General features: G+C 36.4%; 1 protein-coding gene across 2 annotated transcripts; it reads left to right on the top strand.

Annotated features, from left to right (window-relative positions):
- The first annotated feature begins 114 nt into the window (after positions 1-114).
- kra (basic leucine zipper and W2 domain-containing protein kra) lies at positions 115-16,877 on the top strand. 2 transcript variants are annotated; one of them, XM_076128219.1, is made up of 11 exons: positions 115-272; positions 585-656; positions 10,696-10,872; positions 11,337-11,437; positions 11,936-12,001; positions 12,419-12,491; positions 13,289-13,454; positions 14,242-14,485; positions 15,279-15,425; positions 16,070-16,265; positions 16,479-16,877. In XM_076128219.1, exons 2-11 carry the CDS (start codon positions 596-598, stop codon positions 16,505-16,507), a joined length of 1,260 nt encoding a protein of 419 aa, XP_075984334.1. In that variant the 5' UTR covers positions 115-272; positions 585-595; the 3' UTR covers positions 16,508-16,877. The 2 variants fall into 2 exon arrangements, with proteins under 2 accessions (XP_075984334.1, XP_075984335.1); XM_076128220.1 differs by lacking the exon at positions 115-272 and adding an exon at positions 335-454.
- The last annotated feature ends 1,619 nt before the right edge of the window (positions 16,878-18,496 follow it).

The following is an 18,496-nucleotide window of genomic DNA, read 5'->3' as shown; positions in this document are numbered from 1 at the left end:
GATATAATTCATTATAATAAGTAAATTCTGCTTCTATTTCTCGTTGTTATTATCTCATATTAACGAGAAAATAAACTAGAAAGGAAAACGCACGGGCACATTTGAATCGATCGTCGCGGCTAAACCGGACATCCGGCGACTCCATAGTCCATACACGTTGTCTCTAGCTCGAGGGAATAGAGACCGTCACAGCGTTTCTTTCTTTTCTGAACAGGCGCAGTCCTAGAGAACTCGCAAAAGGAGTAAAAGGCTCCTACATAACCTGTCAATATGTAAGTATCAGTGCATATACTAGTAGATAGCGCGTCGCTGCTTTGTTCGCATTTTGCAATCGTGAATCTAAACTCCTTGGAGCCGCTGCTGAGTCATAGCCAGCCAGGTGATCTCGGAACTCTTTATCGGGTTGTGGAATATTCCTTTTGGACTTTAGTTCAGCGGCTCCGCTACACTAACAGTAAGTGGAGCGCGGTCGGACGCCATAACAGTAGGGCGAAGGGCCGAGCCAGGGGTTGCGTGGCGCACCGCGGCCGATGACCTTATAACGGAATGGACCTTTATTAATTGCCACGTGTTTTTCTTTTCAGCAATATATTGTATGAGTCAGAAGGTAGAAAAACCAGTATTATCGGGTCAACGGATCAAGACCAGAAAAAGAGGTATGTCATTATTTTATAACTTAGACATAACTTGAGTCCTAGGTGACACTAGATGCTGGTACAGTCACAATCAGGTCATTGATGACTGGAACTGTCAAAGTTGCGGCAAGTTAGCTTCCGTACGTCTCAAGGATAATGACGGGAGTGAATATTGAGTAGATAATTAATGTTTGCCTTGACCATGACACTAGTCGTCAATAAAGACCATGTTATTTGATTAATGTTAGTAATCATAACAAGTAGGTTGCGTGTGTTATTGAGTGTCTTGCAAGTTGTAAGTAGTCTGCACATGTGACTTGCACTTACAATAATTGACTGATAGGTGGGTACTTGAGTACAAGTAATGTTGAGGTCCATAAAGAAAGTATGTAGGTAGGTATTTTTAATGTTGTTTGATAAGTACAGTTCATGCTGATGCCTATAACTGTTTATTTTTATCATTGATTATTATAACAAACACATGCATTTTGTTTATTTATTTACATATTCCTGTAAACAGTTCATTCAACTCTGTACAATGTACTATTTTTGTTGAGGTCTACACACATCTCAATAATTATAACATCTGTAATTTATAAATTATTTTTTTTCGATTTTCACTTGGTTGCCATATTTTATTTTGTTGATGGTCTATGACCTCACAACTTTTATAGCACAGACATTGATTCGTTCAGCCTTGTACTGGACTGTTGTCATTATTATCTGTTCCTGATAACGGACTTTCTCTCTTATATTGTTAAAATGCAATTTTCTGCAGTTAGGTACATTCATAATAAACTTGTATTTTGAAGCTTTTTACTGCAACTTAGACTTAAGCATCAACATTTGTCCAAAATAAATTGTGCATTCATTTCAAATATAAAATAACAATGAGCACTAATCTCTAGAATTTTCTAGACTAACAGTGAAATGGTCAATTGTTCTTATTTTATTTATTCTTTATGTATATTATCTTATTGTTCTCAAGTAGCAATACTTTATTTTGTAGCATTGCAAATAACTATTCATGCTAATGCACATGGGAAAAATACCCTGTTATAAGTATATAAAAGAAATCTAAGATACATCAAATTCCTATTTTCTGTTGTCTGACATAGTACATAACTTCTGAAATATATTTTATCCTACAAGTTTTACAATATATTATTATGCAGTTGTTTGTTGACTAACATCGATTAACTTTGAATTATTGTGATACATGTCACGCAAATAACATAAATATTGAACATCAAAATGGTTGACAATATCAATTGTTTCATGCACTTATATTGTTGCGAACTTTGCACTAAGAAATAACAAATTGATTTGATCTAAATGTTACAATAATGACACCAAGCTTTTCAGTAATAAATAGATCTTTATAATCAATTACCTTCTTCACTGTCATACTAACTTTTGTCCATAGTTCTTGAAAAAGCAGTACATGTCCTTTCTCTAGACATAAACTATTAGTCTGTCAAAATCCACCAAAATTGGTCCAGCATTTTAGTAGTTAATAAAGACAGACCTTTTCATTTTCTAAGCAGTAACAATAAAAGTACATGTAAAAAGGCTGCATACTGTAATACAAAACAAGTATGCAATGTTATCAAGCTTTAATATTGCGCATATTTCGAAGTTATATACAGAAACTTGCCGAAAATTCAACGACAAGATCACATCACATTTCCACGTGACGCTATTGTGCTTAATTTAAGCCAGGTGGCGCTACTGTGCCAGGTCATTGAACTGCTCTTATAGTGTCATCATGATGCTAAAAAACTTCAACACTCGGCCACTTACTTTAACCCCTGGTCTCAAAAATATTATGTATTTGAACATTACTAGGTACATCTTTCGACTTAGACTTGAGATTTGTTTAAGTTATTCGTCCTTTACTTATTAAGTTATACGCCGAAAACACGTGCTCACGTAAAGGTTAGGTATACCTCAACAGGATTTCCTTATACTCTTAATTAATAAGTATATCAGATGCTTTTTACCGTGGCGGCCACATCTTGCGATTCTTCACGACAAAAATTCTATCCCTATATCTATCTTCTTACCTTTGCGGGTAACAAGATCTTTCGCATAGAAAGATATATATTTGCTATTCAGTAAAGTTTACCTTTGATATCTCCCAAAAAACAGTCTTTCCAACAAAAATATTTATAAAAATCGGACAAATTACAAAGCTTATTACAGTATTTTAGATATTTCTTTTTTGTTATTATCGTGTACAGTCTTACAGCCGAACAAGTACATGTAACAAGGAAGTATCACTATTTATCTAAGTAAACACCTCTTAATTATTCAGACTGTAAGGTAACACTTATCTAGCCTGCTTCTCGCCAAGGGCCAAAACCAGTAGCAATAAGGCCAGCGCGTTTTACTATTAATTTATGCAAATTTTATAGGAATTTGTTGTCGATACGCTCGTTATGTTTACGTTGTTTAATTAGAGGTAAACATCTCGAGTATTTTGCTAAAGAGTATATTCTAGAATACATGTAAATAATGTAGATTTGTAAAGTAATTTAAATAGAAAATCTCTATTTTCCACCTGCTTTATAAAGTTAAGGTAAGGTTCTATCTTCATATTTTATACTTAAAATACTAATAACTAATTCGAAAGTAATTAGTTAAATTACAGAGTAAGTTATCAGCCATTTCCCCAGCTTTTAGCATATTGCTAAAGGACATAGTAAATAACAAGATTTGGCTAGTAAATAACAAGATTTGGCAACTTCCTCTCAAAACTCGGAAACGTTCTCGTTCGCATGCAATTGAAATCGGAACTTCCGACCTGGCTTAACTTCACATCCTTCCCTAACGGCTGTAGTCGATGCCAACTAGGAAACTACTCGTCTACGGTACGTACTGACCTTACAGGCTGACATTACACCATGTCAACTATGTTTTACGACTCCGTTGGGCATCGTACGCTACATTTTCCGTACTGCCATACTATTAAATATTAACGCTACCGTACTGGCACTATAAAACACACCGCAGCGTCGTTAACTAAATTGTCAGTTATTAAAAAGTTAGCAAAACTATAAAAATGTTACAAAACTGTCAGGGCGAATCACGATGTCTGTAACTTTGTGTTCCATTAAAACTGCTAATGTCTTACTTTGTTTAAGTTTGAGCAAATTAATACAACTTTTTTCTTTGTAAAAAACTTTATTAAGAAACCTGAATATGCCCCTGGCATTAAGTCCGCCTTTATACAGCTCTGTATATAAAGTTTGAAATAAATAAAAAGTAGTTTAAAAAGAAAGTTAAGTCAACAAACTTGTATCTTTCTTTTTGCCTTTTAATGTCTATAAACAAAGAGAAATATAATAAAACGGCGTATTTACCGTTAATATTCAAAGCTAAAACATTACTACAATTCGCAGTATACCCCAGGTATGAGTGTCTGGTATAATTGAGCATCAATTTATTGTCGATGAGCTTAACCTCATGGCCCTACGTCAAATAAATTGTGCGTTTATTGCTATACATTCGTAACCGTTTTCCTGTAGGAGGCAACATCTCTGTACCAATGAACAAGGATTACTTGACGGCTTTCGGCGATTACTACCTTGAATCTTACTTTAACAATTACTTGTCCATTGAATTACACTTGTATTAGATGTTTCTAGAGCTATAATAGTAAAGTAATTTGTACCAGATATTCCTAGTGCACTGTATATCGCAATAACTTTGCATGGACAGAAATATTTAACCTGCAAACCCATCGTCAGGCCGTTTTTAGTCCGAATATTACTGGCTCTCATGCTGTCACAAGCAATTATTTTGCTGCAAATTTTAACACAGCCTAGTCAAGTTTTAAAATAGTGTATTCGATCCATTGTACCATTTTAGCACAAACAGTATTTCGTGAAAATTATTCCCGATTCTCCGATCTCATGTATATTTTCCAAGAACATTCCAGGTTTTACAATGTAAATAGTCACCTTGTGGCGTCCATGACAAATAATATTTATTCACCACTAATCCTTATTTGTATAAACAGCCGGTTCATTTATATTACTACTAGAATCGTTAGTTTTCTAGAATTTTCCTGTTTACCTAAATTTTCCTTGTTTAATTTTGTCTTCAAACAAAGACTACGTAATATTATTCTGTTGTTACTGTTTCCTGATTGTAGTTTTTGCTGCTTAGTAGCTTTGTGTTATAAATTTATAGCTATCATGTCTGAATTGCCGTAATTATTATATTTCATGAAGGCCTGTGTTTGTTTCCCCTGCGATTTCGTGATTTCATTTTGAATCCGTTTATCTTCTGATATAAGTCATAGTTTTACAAACATCCATAATATCTCGCTTTTTTCCCGTAGAGGTAGGAAGAGACCAACGAACACCACTTGGTACGATCCTGACAATCTTCCCTGGTCTCATTAACACCCATACATGTTGTCATACATTTGTTAAACTATGAAACGCCTAGGAAGACTAAAATTGAACGTTCACAATAACTGTCTATATCACGTGACGTAATTTCTCGTCAGATTGTAGTCAACGCCATTATAACGGTGCATTTTACTGGCGGCGCGAGCGCAGACATTAGACTCGCTACTTAACCTTTTTATATAATAACATATAGGTTTTTTATTGTTTTCTTCGTATAGAATTCCCATGCCAACGGTTTATTCTATTATACTTTGAAATTGATACTCGTAGCGATAAATACTTACAAGTGACTGTTTTCTATCACCTACTGAACGGTAAATACAAGCATTCTTATGGTAGTTGATATAACAGTATTTGATGTATGATAACATGGGCAGCGTTGTGGACTAATTCCTTCTGATTTTATTTCCCATATCGTAAATACATATTATTCGGATCTGTAATAATTTATTTTCCCCGAATTTTTGCGTTATTTCGTACCGTACGTGTAAGCAAAATGAAGCTTTGTCTTAATACACGTTACCAAATTCGGGACCCTGTCTAAGAATTAACTAACATAATTAATTAATAAGACAACAAATTCTCATCAAATCCCTGTTTATTAATATTCTACGTTCATTTCCACGAATCTTCGAGGCCGGATAAACCTTTGACGTTACCAACTTTTAATAAGTTTTAATTAAAATCCCGTTGAGGAGTTTCAAAGGTTTTGGCCGCAAAATATTTGTTGTGAAACGTTTTTAACAAGTTTTGCGTAAAAATGCTTTGAGAGAAACTGAGATGGTAGGATGTTCTTCGGACTTTTTTCATTGCCTTGACACGAAAAATGTTTTGAAGTTAGTTAGGGTCTCCTTGTACTAGATTACAAGGAATTCTTGAATAGTATATAACCTAGTTCGTCATTCGACTATTTAACTACGGCGATATGATCTCGGTAATATTTCTATTACATCGCAATGATACGATCTGCTATGGAACCTTAATTGTGATCGATGCCACGTAAATTATTCTGTTCTTCCATTTATCTGTTGGCGTCATCTCACCACTTATGTCTGTTTCCTGTTTTATAATCTTTTATACAAGCTATGTTACGCTTAATACTGACCTGTCCATATAATCATAATATTTAGTAAATCTTGTTTATGCTTCCACGTAATCTCAAGTTCTAGTTCATGGTCAAAACATTGTGTTATTGAAGTGTTACGAAATAATAGTAGGCTGGAGTTTGGAAGTGTGCCCGGTGGCAATAAGCTCGCTCCATATTACATAGGACCTTACATAACTGGTTGTGTAACAAGACTGCCTAATCCTTGAATAGTTGTGACCTATATTTATTTGAGGATACGGTGACGTAAGCATTGCGAGATGCTTGAACATACGGAAGAAAATGTCTTTCGTATATTGCATACTGATATATGGAGACAGTGTCGTCATCAATCCTTTTTTCATTTCCCAGCCATGTCTGCTCTCAATTCGATTTTTATTCAGGTCTAGTATGACTGAAATCCAATACTATCATAGACAGGAATTCTCATAATATATTAAGTATGTTATTAACACCATTAACTATTTGCTTACTAGTTGACTTTATTATCTTTGCCGTTAAAACAAGTTATTGTATAACGCTATTTCTTGACATTTATTAGTCTGTCTAAAAATTTGCACGTCCTACTAGGATGTCTGTTGTGTTAGGTCATAGCATAGTCAAAGACTAAACGTACAACTAACATTTTACAAACATATTAAAACAAATTCATGCACGGAGACCAGACCATGTACCTACTTAATAGAAATACACCTCGTCTTGTACGAGTCTTTTGATATTTTTCTACATAAAGACGTATGTCGGTCTTGTTTATTACTTTTTAACGCCATAAATAATATCTTTCTTCCGTTTCTGGTACAAGTCGTAGTGAACCTTTGGCGTAAATAACGAGTGTTCTATTATTAACATGAGTGATAGGAATCTAAAGTAATGTCGCTATTTATAACGTAAGCTTCACATGCGATAACCATCCGCGTCACTCACTCCAATTGTATTAGTGAAACGTACGGTTTTACTCTGAAACGACAAATGCAGGTTATATGGCCATTTGTAGTTGAGAAATGGAGATAAAACTGTAGATCTTTTGTGATGTCAATGCGAAAGTAATTCTGTCAGCCTTTTAGTTTTAATGCTGAATCGACGAACCGATTTTGATAAAGTATTATCCGGTTGATAGTTATAATTGACTAGTTTCTAGTCCCCTCGCCCAAAAACCTTTGGAGGGTAGATCGAAAAGTAAGAAACTTAAAAATTAAATGGGTCAGTGTTACTTTAATCTGATTTATAGATAGGAAATAACAAATATTTTGTTTTCAAGATATAGTATGTTACCTATCTCACGTAACGTAGATATATCTACGTATTTATCAGCACTTATCAACAAATCAGGAAGTAACCAACTAAATCCAATGTCATTGATGTTTTAACCATGTTTTTCATATACTTTATTCAGTTGTTTGTTCTATATTTGGAACTTGTGAATTTCAAATCAATTAGAATAGAGAACAATCGATTGAATGTGTAAATTGAAAGACGATATTTAAGTCTATTTGACTCATAATGATGTCACCGTGCTGTTTAAGAATATTAAGATAGGGGTAGCCTGCATAAATAATGTTGGCCACAAATCTTTATTTATAAAAAGACCACAATAACAAACATCCAATTAGGTAATTTGTTAGAACTAAAATAAAACTTCGAATTAGTTTCCTTAACCTACACCTACCGTTGTAAAGCCGCAACTGTAACGTTACAGTTATCACGGCTTACGGTAAACAAACTATAGAATATATTATATTGGACTATTTGCCGCTAATATAAACAAATGGCATACCGCTAAATAACTGCGTCTCGTGCTTCCTAACGGATTGATTGAAGTGTCATGTGACTGTGTCACGTCGTTTTAAGTGTTTTTAAATTGATTGTTATCATAAAAAACTGCCGGCAACATGATTTACAGACAAATAGTGGACTTATGACTTATTTCTGAGTACATTTAGCGGTAGTTTATCTATTAAATAGCGTTTTTTATAAGAGTTTGAACTATTGAATAGGTAAACTATATTGCATTTATAATCGTCTTCGCATTACTATCAAACACAGATTTGATTAAATATAAGCCGAAATTTCTACTTTAAAGCCAGGCAAATAAAGTGATCTGCCTATAAAGTCTCTTTGTAAGCCGTGTGTAGCTATAATCACCATATGTTTTATATTCCAACACATGGCGATCGCTGAACGCATGGCAACTACACGACCTTCAAAATATACATTAATCTTGTCCTAACCTTGACTAGGTTTCAAGTTTTTTGTTTAAAGTTAATACTGTCTTTTGTCAATCATGGCTTGGGATTTTTTTGTTCTACAGTATTCCCAGTTTGTGCTTATGCAAAAATTGGCAATAAGCGAAGTGGGATCAATGCAAACGATGAATTTTGTAGTCAGTATTTTGTATAAGTCTTTTACGGCTTTTTCTGCCTCTAAAATTATGGTATGCTAGATTTCGCCGTTTTGTCACTCGTAAGTTCGCAAGTTTTTTACCAAAAGCCGTGAATTTATTGCTTAAATTCAGTGAATTTCCGCTAAATATCATCAGCAAAGGGTAATTTCTGCATCTTTTATAAAGATGTTATTTTGCTTAGCAGCTACATTACAAACATTACGATTATTGACAAATAACCTAAAAAAATAACAGTCGTAAAACACAAATGTTGCCAACTTGCTACTGTAAGTCGTTATATTTAGAACTAGCAATCCATGGAGATTATCGTTTTATCGTTTTTGACACATGTCAGTTTGAATATGGCAACATTCGATTTTAGTATGTGGTGGGCATACCACACGTGGCTCAGAGGTTATATTGAATATATTTCGTTAGAAGCTAACTCTGCAGTATTAAGGTAAGAAATAAAAGTTTTATCTTGTTAACTCGGTTTTATTGATCATTCTGTCTGATTCTATGTAATAAGTAGGCAGTAATTTAAACCTGATTAGTTATTATAAAATACTGATAGTTGAGGTTATCATTAATTATCTTTATAAATTAAATCACGTCCTCAACAGTGAAACAAACTAAAGAAATAACGTGATCACAGTCACTAAATATTTCATTAAAATTTCTTAACCACGGAATCAAATTCAAGACCACGAGGTCACAAAAGACCACCAAATAAACCATCGGACACATGTGACCACTATTCTATCAATTCAAACATGGTTCCGCTTATAAATTTATCTATAACCATCAATGTTGTCTCACGATACCATAAACCTGTAAAAAATATATTAATAAGTCAGTGTGTGAGCGTGAGGTCTGATCTTTGATACGGACGGCCTCTGACCCGTGATAGCGTTGCAGGGCTAAAGTTAGAAAGTATCGCCCACGCACAATACAACTGCCGATAACGGGAAGCACACTTGCTGCAATATCATATTTTTAGACACGTTTGAACTTTGTATGGTTAAAAATAACTTGTAAATGCAATTCCCGCTTCGCATGGGTTTAAGAATGATTCTAGGGATAAAATTTATTAACTTTGAGTAGCCAAATAAGACTAAAAATAAGTTTCTAGGTTGTTTTAGCTGTTGAGTGTAAATACATGTCTTTGAGTAATGAAAATGTTAGAAATTTGCGCTATTGAAATATTTGTATGGATTTCCCCCGTCACACAAATATTTGTCATTCATAATATAGATGGTTATCTGGGCTTTATCTCAAACACGTGTTGATAATTAGTATTATTGTAAGAAACTTGAAATCACTCAATATGTTCTTCCAAGACTCAAATATTATGTTCTACCCGAAGAACATCTTCCTGAGCACTCCCAAATGTATAAATAGTTAAGTACTCGCAAGTTTTTCTCTCTTTTCTTCCAAAATCAATAACTTTCGTGACTAAAGAACTAAGACGAAATTCGTCCAGTCAAGATAAGCTCCTAGTAATTTCTAGTTTGTAAAGTAGAAACTGGGTCGCCGAGATAACTTGCAATCCAACTAGAGCGAGCAAATACAAACGGCGGTATCGGCACGTAATGCCAACGTAAACCTTAGGCTTAGTCCCTTTGATTGTTTAGACGAGTTTATAACCCTCTACAAATGTATGACACTCACTGATTCATTGTGCAAACTGGGAAAATGCGAGAAAATCTGATACAAAGACATGATGTTTACTGTTCTTTAGTTAGTCATTTTATGATCTAAGATGTATTTGCGAAAGCTAATTGACGCAACTTTGACAGCATAAACCTTTTTGTGAAGAAAACCAAAGAATTAATAGAGTGTTACTTTGTTAACAATTTGTATTTTCTAAATAACTTTGTGCCAATTTATTTACTGTTGAATCATTATATCCTAGGTTCAACTCCCAGGTTGAGTTAGGAGCAACTAATTGGGACCTTACTGAAGTATTCTTCTAGAAAAGACTTTGTATCCAGCAAGTAATGTTTTAAATGATGAAAAAAGCGGCTAGAGTCCTGAAACTTTAGTGTTGAGAAACCCTTTCTCGTTCATTTACTTCTGACAACACATTCATACAGCATACACTCCTATAAAGTAATAACGTTATTTAATCAAGCTGTTATCTTTTATTTCCAGATGAGAAAGAGAAGTACGATCCGAACGGTTTCCGCGACGCGCTCGTGCAGGGGCTGGAGCGCGCCGGCGGCGACCTGGACGCGGCCTACAAGTTCTTAGACGCGGCCGGCTCGAAACTCGACTACCGGCGGTATGGCGAGGTCATATTCGACGTACTCATCGCCGGGGGGCTTTTGCGTAAGTACATTTCACCACTTAATTGCCAATAGAGTAGGGTACCCTATGTCTTAAAGGCAGAAGAAAGAGTCTAAAAATCAAGTTTAACTGACGTTCTAATATTGTTACAATAGATGTAGAGTGAGGAAAACAGCATGAAACTTTGAAATTGAATTGTATAGTATGATGTAGCTGTCTAAGCTACTAGAACCGCATAAAATAATAAATGATATAAAACTCATCAAGATCTTACTGACTCTGTTAACTGTAGTTAAGCTCTAGTTTGAGCCCAGCCCATCAGTATGAAGTTTAGGTTATCACAAAGTAAGAATGGCTGAATCTTTTAAATGATGAAATAACTGGCTAGAGTCCTGACAATTGATGACAAACTCTGTTCGTTCATTTTACCTGATCATTTCCTTACACATTATCTTCTAATCACATTAAACTGCGAGTATTAACTAAATCATTTGTTTGTGGTACAGTCCCCGGTGGCGGGGTGTCGATGGACGGCGATACCCCGAAGACTAACACCTGCATCTTTGCCGCTAACGAGGATATGGAAACCATGCGGAACTTTGAACAGGTACCATTACATTACACGCACATATTTTATTAGTATCTTAAAAATTTATTGAACAAATGTTTGGACAAATTTAAACAGAGTCAGATAATTTGTGAATCTGAATGTTCACATACATTGTGCGTGAATCACATATTGTTAAAAATATTATTTGTTTCTTTCATAAAGTTAACTGAACATGATCTGTCTACCTAACAAGAAAAATCATGAACATTTTAGGCATAATTCGACAAGTTATTAAAGGAGACAATGAAAGTGTGTTTATTAGATATTGAAGAAATACCTGCAAAAACAAGTTTGAATAATGTACTAATACACTTAAGAATTGAAATAGCCAGTAATAATTTAATAGATAATGTTTCAAATGATGAAAAAAACGGCTAGAGTCCTGAACAATTATGTTGAGAAACCCTTTCTCGTTCATTATCCTCTGACAACACATCGACACATTGTTATTGCGTGTCATTATCACACGGGCGCTAATTAGTTGATTGTTCACAGGTATTTGTGAAGTTGATGCGACGTTACAAATATCTCGAAAAGATGTTTGAGGAAGAGATGAAGAAGGTAAGATTTTTTTTTCGTATTTATAGAATAGGTACATGTTGAAATGGGTTCGATTCCCATTCGTGTCAAAAAATGTCTCGTAATTCCAAGTTTCTACTACTTTTTACCTATGGAGTGTCGTAGGTAAGATTTCCAAACATATTTTAAAAACAGGTACTGTTGTTTCAGCCTACAATTTGCCACTGATTTCGAATAACAGCAAGTTAAGTTTCAGAAAAGACCAATGCTTTCCTCAAAATAAAACCATTGGAAGATGACATGAATACGAAAATTTCCATGCCATCTGCTTTGCTCCTTTCATAAAACTACATATTATTATTCAATCTGCCCTTTAAAAATTCAAAATGCGTAAAATTGTAAAGTAAGTAATATCTCTATTATATAACAGAGTACAATAACATTACATTGTGTTTGCAGGTGCTTGTCTACCTGAAGGGTTTCGAGCCTCTGCAGCGCATCAAGCTTGCACGCATGACTGCACTGTGGATCGGTATGTATCTATTGTATTTATTTACCTTAAATGCAGGTAATATACTCGTAGGTAGGGGTTTGGACTGTGAAGTCGGCGTTTAGATGAAAAAAAAAATACTATTATGATTTAAAAATGCAAAAGTCTACAGATGTTTGTTACGCCAAAACGTCTAAATCGATTTGGATAGAATTTTGGTAAGGTAATATAAGATATTAGATTATTATATTAATGAAACAATACTGTTGTAGCGAGTTAAAAAAAAAGTCCAACATAAGCTTGCTTAATAAATATAGTAAGATATAGAATGGGAAAAAAACATGTTTCAGAATATTGTCATAATATGACCATGTTATTTGACCATCTGTTAACTCGCTCTCATAGCTAGTTGGCAGACCCACGTGTTCACGTGGTCGCAGGTTCGAATCCCGGATGTATCAGTTGTAACTTTTCTTAGATGTGCACACGATTAGAGCCATGTAGCGTGTATTTGCGCTGCGCGGTGTCGAAGTAGTGCTATATTGACGTGACGGATCATCCTCGGACACCATTCATTGTGGTGTCTGATCACACTGGCCGTTCGACATTTTTTTAATTTAGTTTTTCTGGTTAATTGCTTGAAAACATTTGTATTAACTGAAATAGAAGTCATAGTTAATTACTATCACAATATCCAAGATAAGTAAGTAATGTTACTCAGTAAATAACATTTTGTTTAAAATATAATCTTTATTTTTTGACAAAACATTATTTTTTTCCCCTCATTACTTTTATACATAAAGAAACTGATTACTTAAGTTATTAATTGTTTTGTACAGGCAACGGTTGCGTGCCACCATCAGTGCTGCTGGTGCTGGTGAACGAGCACCTGCTGAAAGACAACCTGGCGCTGGAGTTCGTGCTGGAGGTGTTCGCCACCGTGAAGCAGGAGCGCGGCGTCACGTCGCTCGTCACCGCGCTCAAGAAGGGACAGCTTGAGGGCAGGTACGGAACAAAACATATTAATAATAAAATTATTGTAGAAATAGTGTTGATTAAAGTATTGTAGGGCTGGAATAGATAACTAAAGACGTTCTTAAACTACGAATTTAGTTTTTGACAACAGTTTGATGGAATACATTCGTGCAGCTAGCAAAGTTAATGTCGATATATAGACACAAACGAAAATACAATGATTCTCGCACATATTAGTACTGCATTCCATGTGAAAAGACAAGTTACTGAAATCTTATTTGTTAATTTCCATTTAGGATCGTGACTGATATTTACTAATTAATTAATGTGTATTTAGAGTTTATTTTGATAGTCGAAAATATAATGTGCCCTGACTGAATGCAAAAGTAACAGATTTATAAATGAGTTTGGTTACACGATGTTAGGGCAGAACAATCGCGTCATTGTACTGGCTCGTCGTATTATTGCGATGTAGTCATTAATGCCGCTACAATCTACATGCGAGTAAAACAATGTGCTGTTAATCAAAATTACTTACCAGTTGTTTCAGTATAAACCATTGTCCATTTATTTACCTTGAAGCCAATTTCTTCATTGCTATTTACTACTTTAAACTCGAATTATATATCCCAGTTATACTTTGAACAACGTATTTGAATCATGAAAATATTGGCTTTTTCGATATTAAGCTTTCAATTGCAATGATACAGCATTAAAATTCTATTCTTTGCTGCTATGTAAGTCTGCCACAGTTATACTACTATTTGACCATAGTACAAAGACCATAATTAACTGATGGTTGTGTGTATCTGTGCAGACTGCTGGAGTTCCTGCCGCTGAACCGGCGCAGCGAGGACGTGCTGGCGTCGTCGTTCGCCGGGCGGGGCCTGGGCGAGCTGCTGCGCCTGCACCGCGCGCAGGCCTCGCAGGAGGCGCGGCGCGAGCTCACGCAGGCGCTGCTGGACGAGCTGGCCGAGGACAAGCCCGTGCGCGACCTCATCCAGGAGCTGCGCGACATGGCGCTCAAGCACTCCATCCCCGAGCACGAGGTCGTCGCCATTGTGAGTACACACGCATACTTACCTTACCTCATCACACATCTGGAAATGTGTTGTCGACGCGGGAAAACGGTGTCTTCACGCTTAATTGAGCCTTGTCTAGATGTTTGTTGGAGTGAAACGCATTAATATCGATGATTTCTACTAGACTTGATCAATAGATTGTGTGTAACAGTCATAAGCAAAAAAGTACTCTAATTATATTGCAGTACATAAAAATAACATTCCGGTTTTCAAATGATGATACTCGATGACGAGTCGGAGTATAACGGGCACACGTCTTGAGCTTGGCTGGACTGAGTTATTCGGGACTGCCTATGTGCTTGTTCACGTTGGAACTCGCGGGCGCGGTGGCGGGCGCGGTCGCGGGGACGTGGCGATTTGTGTTCACGTTGGCCGCCAGGCGGGCGTTTGGCTCAAACTGGCTCAAACTGGTTGATCTTACTTGACATCGCGCCCGCCACCGCTAGTTCGACGTGAACACACACGAACATCTTCACTTGTTTGATATTGGCGCGAGCGCGCCACGCGGGCCGCGCGCGACGCCGCTAGCTCGCCCGCGACTTAGACCGCGCGAACGGTTTGTACGTGAACACTTCGGTACATCGCCATATGTTTGATATTTCGCGACCGCGCCCGCCACCGCGCCCGCGAGTCAACGTGAATGAGCACTATGATCTTTACGTAATCTCGCTATACACTGTCGATATGGCACTCTGATCTATTACAAAAAAATCTCCAATATTTATACCTTCAGTTGAATGGTCTCTAATGATTGTTGTGTATTGTTCGTTAGATCTGGCAATGTGTGATGTCCCGTGGCGAGTGGAACAAGAAGGAGGAACTGTTGGCGGAGCAAGCGGCCAAACATCTGCGTCACTACACGCCGCTGTTGGCTGCCTTCGCACAGTCCGCCAAGGCTGAGATCGCGTTACTCACTAAGGTATGTTGTTGATGTCCTGTTCAAGTTGCTACTTAATTCTACAACTCCCTGGAATCTTTAAAAGTAGTTATGTGAAATTGTTTATGCAAAATAATTTTAGTTTAATAGTAGATGTAAATCATACCAATGATCGATGACGGTAGATGGCATCACACGGTGGTTGATCGATTTTATGATCGTACGTTTGTGTGTAATAAAAACCCGATCTTCGATGCCGTAGATGTTATTTGCCGAAGAACAAAAGATCTTATTTTCATTGCAGTATTTTTTTTATATTGTTTATCTCCCCTCAAATGATGATACTCGATGACGAGTCGGAGTACAGCAGGCACGCGCTCTGAGCTTGGCTGGACCGAGTTATTCGGGACTTCCTATGTTCGTTGCGTTATCTTGTTGTACGCTGTCGATGTGGCACTCTGATATATAATGAGCTTCTTATAGACTTACAAGTGTGTGATAGTGTTAAGTTAATATATTTTAGTTTGGGTTGATATTGATTTATTTTCAAACAACTATTTCATATTAGTTCCTTGCAACCAGACACACTCGTGGGTCTATAGAAGGTCTAACGCTTCTAATCTTTATTCATGAATCAGCCATTTTGTTTATAAATGAATGTAATACGACTATTTATCTGTTACCAGGTGCAAGAGTACTGCTACGAGAACATGAACTTCATGCGCGCGTTCAGCAAGCTGGTAGTGATGCTGTACAAGACCAACGTGCTCTCGGAGGAGGTGATCCTCAAGTGGTACCGCGAGCCCAACTCCTCCAAGGGCAAGATGATGTTCCTCGATCAAATGAAGAAGTTTGTCGAGTGGCTACAGAGCGCCGAAGAAGGTATAATTACATTTACCTGTTACTTAGTAGTCACTTTACTTGCATTTCTGTGCTTACCACCACCACTTACCTAAACTAAAAACAGAATAATGTTACAGCTTTACCTTCTCACTAGTATTATTATTTACCTTATTATTTGTTTTTCAAATATGAAGGTTTTGACTGCCCTTGTTTTCTTACAAATTATTAATTAATAACTTATGTATTTTGCAGAGTCCGAGAGCGGCGAAGACGAAGATTAGATTAAGAGCAGCGAGTGAGACTGACAACAACAGCGCCGTCCCACACTGAAGCATCCGCACAGCTCCGCAGACAGCTCCGCCGTAGCTCCCACCGAGCTCCCCAGGGCTCCCACAGAGCTCCCACAGCTCCGACCAGTAGCTCCGACCGACAGCACGGGGCGGCGCCACACACCACACCCGCCATGTCGCACCTACACCAATAATAATGTACCATAATATTAAATAATGTTAACACGTAAACTAGGGCGACGCAGTACGGGACAATGTTTTCTACAAACTGTATATTATTCATTTCTAAATAACATGTTGATGAAATACCATATTTTTTATTCAATTTTTTTAGTAAAATTCAAATAAATGGTGGAAACCACTTGTTGTTTTATTGTGGAGAGTAACTTTTGTGATTTCATTCGTTCCAACTGAATATTACTACTACTTTTGAGTTTCTGCGCAGTTATAGCTGGAAAATGATTAAATTACGCCAAGCACATGGAATCTTAGATTAGTGCTTTAGTTCAATATAAATAGTTAAAAATAGGCACGTGTGGAGAAAGGTCATAATGGGTTATTAAAATATTTCTAGGGTTTGTAGTTAATTTAGAGCATAAAATACTGCCAACTGACAATAAGTGGGTCAGAATGGATTGTTTCGTTTGCTAATAAGCAAGAGTAAAATAACCAACTTTCTAACTGATACACCCTTACTGACTGCAACCACATGAGAGATACCTAGTGTAATAGCTAGCTGAGAGGTCGACCCACAGAGCACCTCAAAACTTGAAAGGATATCAAGTCGCCGTTAGTCAGCCAAAAGCCGGTATTTACTGATATTCTTCACTATGATGGAAACTAAATAGTAGTATAATTACAGCAGAGCGTTACCTAGACGTAGTCGAGCCAACGTACTGGAATTAATGATGCGTTTACGTAGGGTTAGAGTTCTAGTTAGACAACGCGAATGAGCGATACAGTAACAACCTCTTTTGAATACAGGGTGAATAGTATTGCGAGGAAGTGTAACCTGCAAATCCGGGGGATTTTCCACCCATCATAGTTACACCAACGATTAGGAACGAGAGACTAACCGCACTTTTGTTTGGGAGGGAAATCACAATGAAATGTTCTAGGTAAGCCAAACATCAAAACTTTATATTTGGCATATCTTTCGATAATTTTGCCGATATAAGTATATACAGCAAATCCGTGGCTTGATGAAGGGCTCCTAGTGTGGCTAATGTGGCTAATTATGTGGGGCTTCTCAAAATTAAAGAAAAAAGCAAGTAATTGTTAATCCGTTTATGCAGTTTTGTAGGAGTTCAGTACCACTAACAAAAAAGTATGTTATGTATCAATGAAAATAATGTAATATTAGACATGGACTATGCGCGTACAGTCATACAACTATCTTCTATGTATATATTGTTCCTGCACTATCTATTCTAAAATTAATTAAACATAATCTTATTCACACTACACCCTATGCTTTTATTTTAATCATTTGACAACACTCTTTCATCCCGTAGATAATACCACTTACAGCTGTTTCTATAAAAGTGGTGAGATTTTTGTTCTGTCGCTTTCAATCAGGCTTGAATCTACCTGTGCTATCTTTCTGCGAAAAAAACACGTTTATTAAACTGGCAGTTAAATATGATTTAATATTTTTGGTTTTATTAGACTACGCAATCGTTTTATGTAAAATGTATTGTTTATAAAACTTTTATCGTTATACTAATGTTCAATACTTTCACGAGATGGCGCTGTTTGTTACAAAATGAACCAAGTAGTCTGGTAAAGTCGTTACAAGATGCAGAATATAATAGCGCCATTCAATTTAGAACAGAAACGACCAGATCTTTTGGGAATATAGCACGTGTTCCCACCGAGCACAGCTGAGCACAATTGGGGACAATTCTATAGCGGTATGTAATATATAATAACGTAACGGTCAACAGTTATTTCAATAAATCCTTTCAAAACTTGACCTCG

This window comes from Anticarsia gemmatalis, chromosome 21 (assembly GCF_050436995.1).
Source record: "Anticarsia gemmatalis isolate Benzon Research Colony breed Stoneville strain chromosome 21, ilAntGemm2 primary, whole genome shotgun sequence".
Taxonomy (NCBI): domain Eukaryota; kingdom Metazoa; phylum Arthropoda; class Insecta; order Lepidoptera; family Erebidae; genus Anticarsia; species Anticarsia gemmatalis.
The sequence above is the reverse complement of the archived record's forward strand: the minus strand, read 5'-3'. Positions and strand labels throughout refer to the sequence as shown.